Here is a 17,499-nt window from a genome sequence, read left to right as displayed (position 1 = left end):
TCGTCGCAACGGCTTGGCCTCCGCTGCCGCCACTGCGGGGGAAGCCAGGTGGCGGAGGTGGGGAAGAGGAGGCGTGGAGGGCAGCAGCGCCAGAGGCCTTCAAGGCCTCCAGTGCCAGCACCCGGCCTCCTCCAGGCCTCCGCGGCCACGGAAGGGGCGGGTGTCGGTGCTGGGGCCTCTTGGCCTCCAGCACGGGTATCCGGCCCTTCCACAGCTGCAGAGGCCTGGAGGAGGCCGGATGCCGGTGCGGGAGGCCTTGAAGGCCTCCGGCGAGGCAGCCCTGCTTCCTCGCCGCCACCGCAGGAAAGGCCCGGTGGCGGTGCTGTTGGGGGCCAAGAGGCCTCCAGTACCGCCATCACGCCCTTTCTCGGCGGTGGCGAGGAAACCGAGGCTTGGCCTCCGCTGCCGCCGCTGCCACCCGGCTTCCCCCGCAGCGGCAGCGGCAGAGGCCAAGCCGCTGCGACGAGAGAGAAAGGTAAGTAAGGGGAAGGGAGGGAGGGAGGCAGGGAGGGAGGGAAGGGAGGAGGGAAGCGAGGGAAGGGAGGGAGAAGGAACTTTTGTCCCAATGGCGGCGCGCCATTGGGACAAATGAGACTTGAGCATACGCGGATTTTGTTATACGCGGGGGGGTCCGGAACAGATCCCCCGCGTATAACAAGGACCCACTGTATTTTAGTTTAAGGTTTAAGTATGTAGTCTTTCTCTTTCATGGATTTTCAAAGTCAGGCTCCCCTACAGAAACATTTAATGCTTGACAAAACTAAATTCCATTTGAGGCATGTTTTGGCTAGTTTCCTGGTAATATGAAACCTAATCTTAAATGATTTATGATTAGTGGTCTTGCAGCTTATAGGTTTATTTGGTGAGAGACAGGAGGAAGGAACTGCCTTGGCTGTTAGAAGGCAACTCCAACCAAGTACAGAGGACGGGAGGACACTGCTCGTTTCTTGAATATCTATAACCTTCTAACAGGTACAAGTGTGAATTCATGGAAGGATAAGAAAAGCTAGACTTGATGAAATTATTTTTTTCTATATGACTCTTACAGGGGTGGGACTTGTGTAGTCCTCCAGATGTTTTCAGACAGCAAGTCTCAGGAATCCTAGCTAACAGAAGCAAGTTGGAAGCTATAGTCCAGTGATGGTGAACCTTTTAGAGGCCGAGTGCCCAAACTGCAACCCAGAACCCACTTATTTATTGCAAAGTGCCACGTCCCTCTGCTTTCTAGTAAGAAATTCTGGCAAACCCTGTGCTAGGGCGACAGCATGTGTGCCCACAGAGAGGGCTCTGAGTGCCACCTCTGGCACGCATGCCATAGGTTCGCCATCACTGCTATAGTCCAAAAACATCTGAAGGGCTGCATGACCCTACCTCTCTCACAAATACAGGGACATATGAATGAGTGGTGAGGCAGGAAGCTGTGCCTGCTAAGTGGCAATCAAAAGGTAGGGGAACTTGATGTGAGAGAGAGCAAAGCCCTCCAGGTGAGCATCCTATGGCCAGATGGCTGTTGAATGTCCTAGAACTGCAACACCCCATCCTCCTTTGTTTCCCACCAAACAGACTAAGGCAAGAGAACTTGTGGCTCTCAGTTGTCATTGACCAATTCCCATCAACTTTCATTAGCCTGGTCAGTGGCAAGCGGTGATGGGAGTAGAAAGTTGCTAGCAGCTGGGAGACATGAAGGTTCACCTGAGAAACAAGACCTGATGAATTTGGGCTGTATTTAGGAAGTACCATGCTGCCTGTTAGTTTCTAATCATTCATATGATAAGAGGGAAGGAGTTGAAAGAACCATATCCTGTGGACGTTGGTGGCTTTTGTATCCATGGGGCAATGAATTTGGTCTGGGCTTTATAATCTTCTGAATCAGTTTTTGGGGAAGATAGAGGTTCCCCTCTGACCTTGCAGAGCAGCAGGTCCTTTAAAGTTCAAACTGAAACCCTGATTGGATTCAGTGCCCCACTGACACAGAATCCACCAGCTGCTACTGACCATGCCAACAGTTGCCCAGAAAATCTCATGACGTGCAGTGGTGACATTGCTGTCCACCTTATATTAGGATCAAGGCTGGAAAAGTTCTGAATGAAGTCAGGAAAGAGGGGTGGAGCTGTCTGTCAGGAGCCTGGCCTTAATCTCATCAGCAGACAGGGTTGCAAGTGATTAGACAAACCTCCTTGTCACAAAGAAATGCACCAATGAGCCACAAAATACTAGACCCTTGGTTCTTTTTTAAATTATTATTTATTCCATTTTTTAACAATGTAAGAATTAAAAATCTCCCATAAATAAAGGACTTGCTTGGCAGCCTCCCAATACTACAGGTATAAAATGTGAGCGATTGTACAAAACTGTTAAGGACACACCAGGCACACCAGGTTGGGAGTGGGAAGGATAAAAGAACTGGCCAACGACTGCTTGGAGCTCTGCTCCTCTGCCCAGCTTTTAAAGTGGGGTGGGCGGGATTTAGGAGAAGGAGAAAAAGCCCCAGGCTCAGACCACAGGAAAGAAGGGACACTTGCTGTTAAAACCATCACAATGGACACAAACTGGTAATGAGAGTCAAAGCAATAAGGGAGGCCCAGGAACAGGGCCCAGCTGGGGTTCCCTTCTAAAGCACATCACAGCATCTTGCTGCTGGCATGTAGCTAAGCTGCCTTCAAGTGTGCATCATTCTACCTGCACCCAACAAAAAGGTTTTGGTGGGGAGGGGAGGAGAGAATAAGGACACATGTTCTGTCGCCAGCAAGGAGAGCTGTAACTCCACTTAACAAGAGTAACAGGAGGGGAAAATGTAGACTCTGACTTGTAAAACCCTCTCCAGTGGATCCCTCTTGTACCTTAAGTGGTACAACAACCAAGGAAGGAGATCTCTCTAACATAGAGAGTGGGAAGAGTGTCTCTGGTGCCCTGCGTCCCTCTCCCCTTCCCCTTCCCACCAGAGTAAGATAGGACTATTTTTTCCTCTTATGTAGAGTCCCCTCTAGAAGGGGAAAATGACAAAGGTAGAAAGCCCAGCTGGATGAGCCTGGGAGAGCACCCAAGGGGGAGCAAATGCCAATCCCTTATTGGTTTGCCCATATGGGTACGGGTGGAGAGCACAGGAGACCCTGAGATCAAGAGCTGCCCCGAATCCTCTCCATGTAGCTGCGCAGCTCATCTGGATCATGCAGCCCCATGTCCTCACACACCCAGCGAATGTCATCTTCACTGGCCACCAAGATGGACTGAACAGCAGGTGCTGAGGCTGGGGGGCTAGAAGCAGAGCCAGGAGGAGTGGCAAAGGTCACGAACTCTACACGTTTCCGGCGTCCTCCTACCTCCCTGCCCTCTTTCTTCCGAGACAAAGTGGTGGTCAGAGCCAGGTTTCCTTGGGCTGTTGGGCCCAAAGTACTGGCAGAAACCAATAGGGTTTCTGTTTCTGGCCTTGGGAAAGGAGCTGGGCTCTCTTGGGCTGCAGGCTCCAGCTTCCCCTCTGGTCCTGCACAGCAGCAACAGCCCTCACCGGTGCCAGAAGGGTCCAGGGATTGGTCTTTGCAGTGCTGGTGGCGGAGATCCAGCTGCCGACTAAGCTCCTCTTGGTCTGTACCCAGCCAGACCCAGTTGTGAGGCTGGGTTGAAGAGGCTGGCCCTGGCCCAGTGTCAGGGAGTTCCTTGCGTTGGTAACGAAGGACAAAGACTATGCAGTTGATGAGGAAGATGAAGATGGCGAGGCAGAAAACACCCAGGAGGACATACATGCCAATTTCCAGATCTGTTACCCTTGCCGGGGCCTTCACCATCTCATCTTCCTCTTGTTCCTCTTCTCCCTCCTCCTCCTCTTCTTCTACTGGATCAGCTTCTTCATAAGAGCTTCCTCCAGGCCCCTCAAATTTGGTCATTGGTGGTCCTACTCCAACTGGGCCGTGCCTCCTCGTTCCCCTTCCGCTGTCTGTGACAGCTGCGACTGTTACTGCTTCACCTGACATAGCACCTTCTGCTCGCTGGAAGGGAGGCTCCCCATGGAGGCGGGGGTCCTGTCGCCGAGGGCTGCTTGTTGTGAGAATGTGCTGGGCAAAGTTCACCTCCAGCCATGCTGTGCCCTGGGCAAGGGGAGCCCTGTGTTTGCCCTTGCGGCAAGAGTCTGGAGAATGGAGGCTGAGCTGCAGGAGGGAACCTTGGCCTGGTCCCTCAGCAAGGATCACTGGGTGAGCCTGCTCCTCATCCAGCCGCACAGAGACCACATTAGGGTTCAGAGAAGAAACAGAGAGCACAGCATCCTGCCAACCATAAAGCTCTACAGGAGCCAAGGTATGATCAGTGAACACCAGCCAAATGCTCAGGACTCCCTCCTGCAAGGAAAAGGAATGGGGATCAGGAGGGGGAAAAGACCACACAGACAACATGAGGAGCTGCAGTCGTCATGCACATATTCCTATAAACAAAGGCTTGCTTCATTTTGAATTGAGGCCTATAATACAATGCTAGGAAATCCTGCTTTTGGACAAGAGCTCCTCAAATAGCATGTTCAGGAGCTCTGCTAGCTGGGGGAGTGTGGGAGTTGTATTTCCAATATGTAATTCTTTCCCAAATGCTACCATACTCTAATCATCCAGTTGGTGACTTCTGGAGCTCTCCAAGTCAAGTCTGCAAGCCCCCGCTACATCAGGGCTTGCCTGAAAGAAGAGCCCTCCCCTCCATCCACCATCATCCACAGGGAGAGAAAGGCAAGCCAGCTCCATTAGGGCTTGCCTGAAAGAAGAAAGCCCTCCCTCCATCCACCATCCTGGAGGGAAGTGACCAGTGGGGTCCCACAGGGCTCTGTCCTGGGCCCAGTGTTATTCAACATCTTTATCAATGACCTGGATGACAGAATTGGGAGCATACTTATCAAATTTGCAGATGACACCAAATTAGGAGGAATAGCTAATACTCTAGAGGACAGGATCAACATTCAAAATGACCTGAACAGACTAGAAAGCTGGGCCAAAGCTAACAAAATGAAATTCAACACGGAGAAATGTAAGGTACTGCACTTAGGGCAGAAAAATAAAATGGACAGATATAGGATGGGGGACACCTGGCTGAATGAAACTACATGTGAAAAGGATCTGGGAGTCCAAGTAGACCACAAGTTGAACATGAGTCAACAGTGCGATGCGGCAGCTAAAAAGGCCAATGCAATTTTACGCTGCATCTATAAAAGTATAGTGTCTAGATCAAGAGAAGTAACAGTGCCACTGTACTCTGCTCTGGTCAGGCCCCACCTGAAATATTGTGTCCAGTTCTGAAACATTGAGAAACTGGAGCATGTCCAGAGGAGGGCGACTAAAATGGTGAAAGGTCTGGAAACCATGCCCTATGAGGAACGACTTAGGGAGCTGGGGATGTTTAGCCTGGAGAAGAGAAGGTTAAGAAGTGATATGATAGCCCTGTTTAAATATTTGAAAGGATGTCATATTGAGGAGGGAGCAAGCTTGTTTTCTGCTGCTCCAGAGAACAGGACCCGGAACAATGGATGCAAGCTACAGGAAAAGAGATTCCACCTCAACATTAGGAGGAACTTCCTGACAGTAAGGGCTGTCCGACAGTGGAACACACTCCCTCAGAGTGTAGTGGAGTCTCCTTCCTTGGAGGTCTTTAAGCAGAGGCTAGATGGCCATCTGTCGGGAATGCTTTGATTTGGATTTCCTGCATGGCAGGGGGTTGGACTGGATGGCCCGTGCAGTCTCTTCCAACTCTATGATTCTATGATTCTTTGATCCAGATGGAGAGAAGGACAGGCCAGCTCCATCAGACCTAATCAGAGTAAGAAGAAGGGCCCTTTCTCCAGTCCATCTGCCATGGTCCAGGCCTCAGAGGGAGAAAAGATCTGCTGGACATTCCCCCTTCCCCACTGCCATTCCCTTCTCCTTCTGTGTCTTGTCTCTTTAGATTGTAAGCCTGAGGGCAGGAAAATGTCTAATTAACAAGTTGTAAGCCACTCTGATAGCCTTTTGGCTGAAGAGCAGGATAATAATAATAATAATAATAATAATAATAATAATAATAATAATAGTTGTTGTTGTTAAAAGACCCTGTGAAGTGGCAATAATAATAATAATAATAATAATAATAATAATAATAATAATATTTATTTGTATACTGCCCTGTGGCGAACCAATCCGGGCGGTTGACAACAGTAAATATAACAAGAGTAAAATATAAAATTAAAAACATTATAATCCCTCCCCTCCTTAAGAAAGTATTAAAAAATATGACAGATTAAAAACACAATATCAAAACATAAAACATAATTAAAACAAACTAAAAACCCTGGTGTCCCTCTGGAGATCCTCAACCATCACTAAAGATGGGGCCACGAGAGGAAAGAGGGGATCAGGGAGCCCGGGCCGGGATGGTTAATCTGGAAAGGCCTGCCGGAAGAGATCCATCTTGACAGCTTTTTTAAAGCTGTCTAATGATGTCAGCTGACGGATCTCATCCGGCAGGCCATTCCAGAATTTGGGGGCAACAGCAGAGAACGCCCTCTGGGAGGTCGCCACAAGCCTAGATTTTAGAGGCTGCAGTAAGTTCCTCCCAGAGGAGCGGAGAGCGCGGGGAAGATTATACGGGAGGAGGCGGTCCCTGAGATAGCTTGGACCCAAGCCATTTAGGGCTTTAAAGGCAATAACCAACACCTTGTACTGGGCCCGGAAGCTAATAGGCAGCCAGTGGAGGGACCTCAGAACCGGAGTAATGTGGTCCCTCCTAGATGTACCAGAAACAAGCCTGGCTGCCATATTTTGTACCAGCTGAAGCTTCCGAACCAAGCACAAGGGTAGCCCCAAGTAGAGTGCATTACAGAAGTCCAGGCGTGAGGTTACCAGTGCGTGCACAACAGTTTCGAGATCCCTTACTTCCAGAAAAGGGCGCAGCTGGCGTATCAGCCGAAGCTGATAGCAGGCGCTCCTGACCGTCGCATTTACCTGATTTGTCATCAGGAGCGACGAGTCAAGGAGCACCCCCAGACTGCAAACACAGTCACTGGAGGAGAGTGTGACCCCATCCAGGACTGGAGGTTGCAACCCAATTCTTGGTTTCGGGGCCGCTACCGTGAGCACCTCGGTCTTATCTGGATTCAGTTTCAATTTGTTTTTCCTCATCCAGCCCATTACCGCTTGAAGACATTCATTGAGAGAAGAGATGCCATTGAGAGAAGAGATTAAGGTCTGACTGACAGCCAGAGGCATGCATAATCCATTACAACAGCAGATCTGAGTCACTTCACTCAGCTCAGTACAAGAACATCAACATACAAAACTGCAGCATTCCACCCTCGTTCTTCTTTGACCACTACTAACCAAAGTAGGAAAATTAACAACAATGTAATCTGACACATGTAGATTATCAGATTATGCCACAGAATTGAGGAGAGAGACCCAACATTGCTAATTTTGATGGCAATTGCACATATCCTATAATGTCTAGTTTCAGTCCACAGGATATCTTCAGTGTACATAGTCAACACACCTTTGGTCCAAAAAGCTGAAGAACATTAAACTAACAAAGCTGTTTGGTGCTACAGTATAACCTCACCTGCTTCAGGGAGCGCAGAGCAGAGACTCCCTGACACGTGGCAGTGAACACATTCGGGTGTCCTGGCTCCACAGAGAGTGTTAATGAGAGACCAGATACCAACTGGGCCTGCAGCTCTGAGATGGAGACCTTCTCCTCTGACACTACCAGGGTCTGCTCCCCCAGAATAGAGTCAGAAACAGGAGAACGCACCTGAACCAAGAGATACGAAAAACATGGTTATATTCAAAAGCAGATGCACCCACCAGTCTTGTATACATAATGGCTGTGATCCCACATTGGCCTGTTGCTCCACATGTGTTCTGCATTTCCTCACTGTGGATCAGCTGTGAAGCCCCTTGTTGCTGGTAGGAAGGGAGGGGATCCAGACTGTGTAGAAGCTGCTGGTCTCAGCTCAGTCAGGGGAGAGGAAAAGAAATGAATATGTAGTTTCAAGTGGCATGCACTTGCCTTTTCCTTCCTGTGGGAGCTCAGAACAGCCAGTCCTTCATACCCTAAATCCCTTCCCTCTTTCTCCCATCCCCACTAGTATGTGACAGCAGTTATCCTCCTGGGGTTTTACAGTTGTCAGGCAGGAGTTTTTTGGATGGAGTGCAATAGCAAATGAATAATTCTCTGCCCCAAGCAAAATATGACAGAATGCTGGTCATTTCTGTCACCCTATCTGATGCACCAACAAGGAGCTACTTGTCTAGTGATACTGATAATTGGCTCCAAGCAACTAAGCAGGAAAGTTGGATTCCCACGGGTGACAGTCACAAATACATATAAATGTTCAGATCTTGGAAAAGCTAATTTTTTTGGACTGAAACTCCCTATTATTCCTTTTCAGACTATAGCTTCCTTAATCCCGCAAACATGGTTGGAGGATTCAGGAAGTTTAGTCCAAAAAGTAATTTTTTCCAAGCACTGTACAAAAACTAGTAGAAAATGTTGAGGTGGGGATGTCCATGTAATGGCACCATGTGACAGGGTTCTTTAAGAGCTCCCTACTTGGAGATTCTTGCACTATCTAAGGTGGCCATTGGTTTCAGATACAAATAGACAGAAATTGCTTCCCAAGTACAGGAAGCTCAGAGGAAAACCACATTTGTGTCCAATTCCCACTCCTAATGACAGGGGACTGAAAGACTGTTGTGTTGTCATGACTAGAGTACAGGGAGCTGGGGGACCATCAATCGACACCACAGTTAGCCACCACTTAGAGGGCACAAGTGCCACACATTCACCACACTGTCTTTCATCATACTGTAGCACCCACCTCAACTCTGGCTCTCCCTCTTTATTTTATTCTTTATTTATTTGTTCCTCTTTGTTCCTGCTTAGTTCCCTGTCTTTCCATCTCTCTCCTCGCACATCCAATCATATCACATTTCCAAGCTATGTACCAACTGTATGCACCAGTCCATAGAAGTTCACTCATCTCATTGTTCCCTCCTTCTCCAAGACATGTCTGTCACCCAACACCAGAGGACAAGTAAATGTCCAGGGCATATGCCCAACCCACTGAAGATACATAGAGGCCAATCTTCTGAACAGTCCTTCTCCAATATATTGCTATTATACTTCAAAGCAAACGTCTCACCCTGCTCTGCTGTGGCAAAAAAAAAGAAAAAGAAAAAGAAAAAGAAAGAAAGAAAGAAAGAAAGAAAAGAAAAGAATTCTTCCTCACTTTCCTCCCACAGGTCTCTTACCTCTACAGATGTCATGCCCGGTTCACGGCCAATCACCACACTCCCATCTTCTAATGTTGCCACTCGTGGATCCTGAATTCTGGCATGTGTCTGCACCAGATGCGAGACATCCAACAACCAATCAGAACTTGGCATGTAGGTCAGATGACGCCCACCATCTAGAGGATGCGCTACAAAATGAGCCAGGAAACGGACACCGGCACGTTGGTACTGAAGACGGCATCCACGAGCTCTCCTCTCCGCTTCCTCTCCACCCTCTTCAGGCTCAGCTAGACTGCTGCTTAGAGAAGAGAGGACAATCATATACTTTTTGACTCTTAGAACCACTTTGTGTATGTTATCTCAGTAACCCTGTGAGTTTCATACCATACTAACAACTGGATGCCACCAAAGACTTCAATGTAACTAAAATCTTATATGTTCGTACCTTCACTGCCCAGAGCTGATCCCTTCAGTAGAAGTAATCACCCAATTTTGCATTCTTTATTCTCTTGGATCCAAGGAGCAAAGTCAGATACATGAAACCACTAGACTTGCATGAAGGAATTCACACTGTTCCAGGCAAGAAACACTGGGTACTGGGTACTGGTTGAAATACTGTAACATCTAAGTCGTACGTCATCCTCATATGCAAGGATGAATAATTACAGTAGTTTTCTCCCTGCTGCAGGAGAAAACAAATACTCATCCATAATATTCTCCCTGCATTCAAATGTGTCCAATTGTTTTTAATGAATTATTTTGCAGACAAACACACATTATTTGAAATTTTAATCTGTATGCCACTTTGATCATCGTGGAAAAGCGGGATAAAAATAAAATCTATTATTATTAATCTATTATTTTTTCTTGGAAAATCACTATTTTCTGCACAGAAAACACTCTTATGAGAAAACCCTGTTTTCTGTGCAGAAAACTCATTCTTGGCAAAAGCTCAAATGTTTTCCCCCAGAAAATAATTCCTTTGCAACACTTCAGGACATTTCAATATGGACAGAAAATTCTTGCTCGTCTGTTATTCTTTCCATTTGGGGTTTCCTAAATGTTGGGAACCCCATTTTTGACCTACAATTTTTTCTATCCTGCTTTAGACTGAACTTCAACTTCCTCCCTCTCCTCTGGTCAGAATCTTATATGTTCCATCATGCTTAAGCTGTGTTAGCATGCAGTCCCCCATTACTGGGATGTAAAAAGTAGCAGGCTCCATGCTGCTTGACCCTCTTGGCTCCATAGCTCTTACCCATCAGGGGCTGGGCCAGACACCCTCCATCCTCGCACTTGCTCCAGTGAGGTGTCTGTCAGTTCAATGCGCAGAGGCAACAGTGGGGCCCAGACTGTAAAGAGCAGAGAAGCATGCAGCCGGCGGTACCAAAAATCCACTCGGACACCACGTGCCCCTCGGCTCTCTTTGCCACCTACGTAGACAGCATCGCACACATCTGACACCTAAAAGTGAGTTTTGAGAATACATCAAGTTCAACAGAGATGACTGTCTATGATGATGTTGGAAACAAGTGAGAGCATGGTAGAGATGGTGAGAAGGAAGGTGTTCCTGAATCTATTCTCACCATGGATGTAGCCAGAGGCCCATAATAAACACTTTCCCTTCCTTCTCTTGCTGAGCAATTCAGCCAGGAACAGTTAAGAGACTTCACTCACTCATGACCTACTGGAACAGACAGAGATCTCAGATGTCCAGAATGTGGGGTAGAGAGGAAGAGTGAAAGGGGATGCCCTACAACCCAAAACCTCTCTCCATCATTGCAGTCCTTCCTAATCTATGTTTTCCTATCTGAGTGGAACATACATGAAACAACATAGAGGGCTCAGGACAAAAGACAGATGAAGAGAGAGCTGTGACTAAAATAACATGGAACCTCAACTGTATAAAATAGGTTTTCAACTCTGAAGTTGAAGGATAGGAAGGATATCACATAAGAATATGTAAGAGAAGGACATGAACACAAGAAGTATGGACATTAGCAGAAATCCCATAGTGGGAGAAAGGCGGGATATAAGTTTGTGAAGTAAATAAAATTAAATTAAATTAAATATAAGAAATAAATTCCTGCTAACAAATAAATTCCTGTTAATCAGGAAGGATCTATGTTTCCATATATAAAGTGAACAAATTGAAATTGTATTTATTTATTTATTTATTTATTTATTTATTTATTTACTCGCCTTTCTTCCAGCATGGGATCCAAGGCAGCACACAACATTTTAAAAACACAATAAATGTTAAAAACTGTATTTCAGAAGACCAGAATCTTACCAACAAGAATGTCTCTGCATTAGAGATAGACATTCAGTGTCTCACCCCAATGAAACAGACAGGAGAAGATTTTTTAAAATAGAGTGGAGAGGCATGTTAGTCTATTGCAGAAAAAAAAAACAAAGAATTTTGGGGCACCTTAAAGACTAACAAGTTTTATTTGTCAAGTTTTAACTTTCAGGTGCTGTAGCCCACATATAGGTGATGAAGGCAGTCATGCCCATGAAAGGTAAAGCTGAACAAAAACCTGCTGGTCTTTAATATTCTACCAGATTCTTTGATTGTTCTTAATAAGCATTGTAGATTTTGATCCTGGAACTGGCCACAAAGAAGGAAAAATGTCCTCTGTGAGGCATGCCAGTTTCTCACCTGCAAGACCTGCTTGTTAGAAGACTCACAGCCCATCTGCTCAGTCACCTCAAAGACTGCTCCCCCTGTTTCTACCACAATCAGCTTCACCGGCACTGAGTGAAGGATTCCTGTTAGGAGTGCGGTGTTCACAATCTCCTGCTCCTGTAGAGGACAGAGCATGGTAAAAGCATGAGATGCCAGCATTACTGTAGCACATGAGTGGGGGAAAGACAGGAACTCTAGGCCTCACCTTCACCAAGGGAACCAAGGCCCGCACGTCTCGTTCTGACACTTGGATCTCCCATACCATCTTGTCTTTTTCAGCTTCTGGGTCCTGGCCAGGGTATTCCACTTGCCAGGTGACAGGACGCGTAGAAGACAGGCCCCCTGTGCTGTTCTCCACCATGAAATCCAGATACAAGAACTCTGGAGAATCTGCTGCCCTACATGGAGATAACAAAAAATAAACAACAGAGGGCTAACCAGAGCCCAGATGGACACACAGATCATAGAACTTCCTAGTGCAATCATGAGTCCAGTATATTTATCTTCAGCAAAGCTTGGGAAAGTTACCTTTGTTTGGACTACAGTTACCTAGATCTCTCAGCCATGATCTTAAGTCACAGAGTGCCAAAGTCCCAACATTAGCAGAATACTATTTTTTCAGTTCACACAGTTGCTCCCATCCTGGCTGTGAAAACATCAGCTTACAGTGAGTGTGGTGCTGCTCTCTTATGAGTGTGGCAAGAGGCCAGCCATGCTGAGCCAAACTGGGAAACTGCACTGGTGAGATTTCTTGCTCCAAAGCAGGAAGAGCACAGTGAATTTTGGATGAAAAGCATCTTCATGCAGTGGCTCCCAGTGATGGCAGGTGGCTCCTGTGTCAGCACGATGTGTGGTCATTTGATCAGCAGATGTCTTCTATATCTTGGGAAGGGGAGTTAGACCAAACTTCAAAGAAGCAATCCAAGCTGTTGAGTCCTAGCCCAAAATAGGTTCATTAAATTGGATAGCTCTTTGGAAATCCAAACTAAACCTCACTGCTCCCAATAGTACAGAAACCACCCACTGCCAATGGCAGCATCCAGCTGCTCTTCTGTTGTTCTTCTCCATTGATAAAGTGGGGAAAAGGTACTGTGCAACATATATTGTGCAGCATCATTTAGAGATACAATATGAACCCTGTATCTGCAGGTACCATAACCATGGTTTCATTTAACCTGAATCTGCGGGGAAATGTCTCTCTAGGCATCTGGAGGTTCTCCAGTGCATCTCTATGGTCAACCTCCACCAGAAATATAATGTTTGCTGTTAAACATAGTTTCAGTTTATCTGCGATAATCCTGGGTATGGATCCACCACAGATACAGGAGTCGTACTGTACTCAGGGTGCCTCCAACCAGCAGCATGCAACAGCCATCTTTCCCAAAGAGGAAGAAAGGAGGGAGTGGGGCAGATTGAGAAATGCTGGATGGAGACACCTCTTTAAATAGCTGTGTGAGCACCACTCTCCCACTGGCCTCTCCTGGCCTCCATCTCCTCACCAGCAACTCCCTAAAGAGAAAGTAGCAATGAATACCCAGTCAGTTTGGCTGGATTTGGGAAGATAAGGAACTGATCCCATCTATCAATCTCCTAAGGGCAGAGCCCTCCAGTGACTACTGCTGCCAAGGTTACATCACCTACCGCCAGTTTAACCCACTGTCAATGGAACGGCGACAAGTAACAAGAGCAGTGTGGTGTTTGGCACCCTTGAACTTGTCCAGTTTTGCAGTCCAGGCATCTGGCCTGGTGGGTCGAGCAGCCAGAACCTGTAGACCTTTCTTCACTTTGATTCTGAAACAAGAAACATAGCAAAATTGAAATGAAACTGAATTACAAATCATGAAATCCCTGGTTCAAATTTTCCTTCTGTCATGAACTAAGTGGCTCTCGGGCTCAGTTCTCCGTCCCCACACCTCACCTCCGTGGGCAGGGGGATACTGCTGACTTACATCTAGAGTGCATGAGCATTTTTGCAAGGGTTGAATTGAATCTAGGCAAACATATTGGTATCTGCATGTCAACAATGGGAAGGATTGCACTTCCAATAGGGCAAGGGCACCTGCCACTGGCATGCAGCCCCAATATGATTGCCGAGACCTAATTTACTTTTTCTTACACACACACACACACACACACACACACACTCATCCCCTCTGGGAACATGGGAAGGAGGTGTGAATCCTTTTTTCTGTTCACTGATTAGTGATAAAGTCAGCAGGATCACTGCCAAGATGAATGGGGACCTCTCATGAGCTAGATCCACCTTGCAATGGCTTGTTCTCCAAGGCTTGTGTCAGGGCTACAACTCAACAAGTAACTGAAGCACTTGGAATGCTTGGAAAAACTAAATATTATTGTTTATGATGGTGATTCATATTAAGCATTATTGTTTATGATGGTGATTCATAATCATTCATTATGGTTACAGTTAACATGAAAGTGGCTCAGCACTTAAGACATTGACTCTGACAATTGCAAAATCGGCAGGTCAGCAGTCTAAGGTCCAAACGCCATGGAACAGAATGAGCTCCTGTCACTAGTCTCAGCTTCTGCCAACCTAGCAGTTCAAAAGGATGTAAAAATGCAAATAAATAGGTTGCACTTTGGTGGGAAGGTAACAATATTCTGTGAGTCATGCTGGCCACATGACCATGAGTCGTCTTTGACAATGCTGGCTCTTCAGCTTAGTAACGGAGATGAGCCCTGCCCCTACAGTTGGACACGACTAGACAATCTTGTCAAGGGAAAACCTTTACCTTTACTTTATCATGATGATGATGGGTATGATGATGAATATGAGTAGTTCCTCTAGAAGTTACTTTGTCATCTATTGGAATTGGCAAATTATGTCAAGAAGATGAATGTACAAGTACTACGGACTGGCTTTTGGAACTCACCGGAGCATCAGCAGATCAGCAGTAAAGTTCTGTTGCAGGATGAGGGTGGCTGTGAAGAGCTGTCCAGGACGCAGGGCCATGTCAGGGACTCGGACCATCACATTGTCATCCAGACGGACCTCCTGGCGCCGTGGAGGGCTCATCACTCGGATATCAACAGGGCCCACATAGTGCAGCTTCTCCTTACTCCCCTCGCTGCCAGGTCGTGGCTTTTCCTGGGTTTGTGCATGAGGGCACTCCCTGGGTATCTTCCCTGCCAAAGGGGGTGCTAGGGTGTAGTACAGCTCAGCTCGGAGAGGAGTGATGCTCAGATCTTCTGATTTGTGGAGGCTGATGGCAGACAATGGGGGAGAGAGCCAGCGAGCAGGAAGCTCTAGTTCCACTACACATACCCCCAGGGGTGCCTAGGCAGGAAGAACAGAGAAGGTCAAACCACTTCTGCCTTTTCATCCCACATTTTGCCCAAAATATACTAAACTATGAAACAGCATCCTACTGAGTCAGATCACTGGTCTATCTAACCAAGTAGTCAACTGCAGGGATGGGAATTATGTATCTTCTTACTGAAGAATGTGGTAACGATAGGAAGGTTTTGGACTACAACTCCTAATATCTTGTAGCCATTTTCTCAGTTGCTATGTTAGCTGGAACATTCTGGGAGATGTGATCTAAAAAGTATTCCCCCCCCCCCAAAAAAAAAGTTATTGAATGATAACTGCTACAATCCCTACCAGCTATGCTTGCTAGGGATAATGCGAGATGTAGTGCAACAATACCTGGGTACACTATATGGTCCTTAACCTTGGATGTTATTGTACTCCAAGGATAGGCAGTTTCCTTCAGTTCAAAGGTGAATTCAGATTCAGAGGCAAACTGAAGGTGGACCATTCCATACTTTGCGCAGGGCAAAAGGAAAAAGGGTGGAATCAAAAATACCAGAATATTTTAGCTGAATAACAGTAACTAAGCTTTAGGGGAGGCATTCCAATCTTTTCAAATGGGGAAAAGCCCATAAAAAAGAAGGATATCCTGGGGAGTCCCTGAGGACCAGCTATGGCCTGAGTAACAACATAAATCCCTGACTACTGGATCTTCACATGTAAGGATAAATCGTTATGATAGTTTTCTCCCCACTAAATAAGAAAACAAATATTCCTCTGCAGTATGTTTCCCATGCTGGAATGTTCCAAAGTGTGGTGAAAACATTATTCTGCAGAGAAAAACGAGTACTTTGTTTTTCTGCACCACCACCTTTCGATGCGGAAAGTTTCCTGTGCAGGATACAATGTTTTTTGTGTAGGAAATTGGTTTTCTGTGCTGAAATAGGTGTGGATTTGCACAACACACACACACACACACACATTTTTCTCTGCAGAATTCCTCTACAATATGTCAAGACATTTGAATACTAAGAGAAAATTGTGCAAAATTCTTGCTTGTCTTTTATTTTTTCCAATTGAGTTTCCCTTAAAATCCCTGCTTTGATTTGTTTTTTTACCTGGAAATGAACAATTCGGAATATTATTTCCACCTTTAAACCACCTTTATTCCTGCCCTGCTCCTAACCACCATAGCCCACTTCTGCTACTTATTACTATTCATCTTTGCTACCCATCTCAAGTAAGCTATCTTGGCAGGGATTGTGACACTTCTGTGTTTTGAGGTCATGATATTAAGTAGAGCAGGGTGAGCTAACAGGAGAAATTCTATGTCAAGAGAAATGTCAGACTCACTCTGACATTACCAGGGCACCCGCACAAAAGGCAGATCTGACAGTTGCCACATGCTCACAGCGAGGATGTTGAGGGAGCTTTGCTCTGGTCTAAACAGACGCACTGCGTGGAACACATATCCACTTTGCTATATAGGATGCTAGTGAAAAACTTGGGAGAGGGAGCATATGGGCTACACAGAAAGTCAAGTTGAACTACTTACATCCTGCAGCTATTTACTAGTCTTTCTTGATGTTGTTGTGTGCCTTCAAGTCATTTCTGACTTATGGCAACCCTGAGGTGACCTTATCATGGGGTTTTCTTGGCAGGTTTCTTTAGAGGGGGTTTGCCATTGCCACCCTTTGAGTCTGAGAGAGGGTGAATTGCTCAAGGTCACCCAGTAGGTGTACATGGCCAAGTCAGGATTTGATCCCTGGTCTCCAGAGTCATAGTCTAGTGTTCAAACCACTACACCACACTGAGTATTAAACCTCCTTGGTTTGAGCAGGACCAAAGGAAGGCCTCCCAAATGACTACCCGGAGTTATAGGTTTAACTATCCACATTACCCAGAGAACATATGAAACAAGGGAATGTGCATTCTCACTCAGAGTTTGAAAATGCTCTCACTCAGAACTTTGGGGTGCATATACATTGTAGAAATAATGCAGTTTGACACCACTTTAATTGCTATGGCTCCATCCGACAGAAGCCTGAGATTTGTAGTTTTGTGAGGCACAGCACTCTCAACTGTCTTCTCAGATTGATGCGATAGCCAGGAGTGCCTGTTATCAGCTTTGGCTGATATGCCAGTTGCATCCCTACCTGGAGCAGCGGGACCTAGAAATGGCCGTACATGCTCTAGTAACCTCTCGTCTTGATTTCTGCAATGCGCTCTACAGGAGGCAACCTTTGTGCTATGTCTGGAAGCTCCAATTGATACAAAACATGGCAGCCAGACTGGTCGCC

General features: G+C 46.4%; 1 protein-coding gene across 2 annotated transcripts in view; it reads right to left on the bottom strand.

The window, feature by feature from the left end:
• Positions 1 to 2,201: 2,201 nt before the first annotated feature.
• Positions 2,202 to 17,499, bottom strand: part of TMEM132A (transmembrane protein 132A) — a 37,751-nt gene continuing 22,453 nt past the window's right edge. The window contains exons 4-11 of one of the 2 annotated variants that reach the window (XM_089520716.1): positions 14,820 to 15,223; positions 13,564 to 13,713; positions 12,128 to 12,320; positions 11,896 to 12,039; positions 10,492 to 10,697; positions 9,252 to 9,528; positions 7,558 to 7,749; positions 2,202 to 4,331 (exon numbers count right to left, since the gene is read on the bottom strand). In XM_089520716.1, the coding sequence (XP_089376842.1) occupies positions 3,117 to 4,331; positions 7,558 to 7,749; positions 9,252 to 9,528; positions 10,492 to 10,697; positions 11,896 to 12,039; positions 12,128 to 12,320; positions 13,564 to 13,713; positions 14,820 to 15,223 (2,781 nt within the window). In that variant the 3' untranslated portion in view covers positions 2,202 to 3,116. The remainder of the gene's footprint in view (positions 4,332 to 7,557; positions 7,750 to 9,251; positions 9,529 to 10,491; positions 10,698 to 11,895; positions 12,040 to 12,127; positions 12,321 to 13,563; positions 13,714 to 14,819; positions 15,224 to 17,499) is intronic. The other variant, XM_089520717.1, reaches the window with a different exon arrangement.

The sequence above is a fragment of the Sceloporus occidentalis genome, unplaced genomic scaffold, assembly GCF_023333645.1.
Source record: "Sceloporus occidentalis isolate IW3139 unplaced genomic scaffold, rSceOcc1.0.p SCAF_4, whole genome shotgun sequence".
Classification (NCBI taxonomy): Eukaryota; Metazoa; Chordata; class Lepidosauria; order Squamata; family Phrynosomatidae; genus Sceloporus; species Sceloporus occidentalis.
This window is presented reverse-complemented; position numbering and strand designations above follow the sequence as displayed.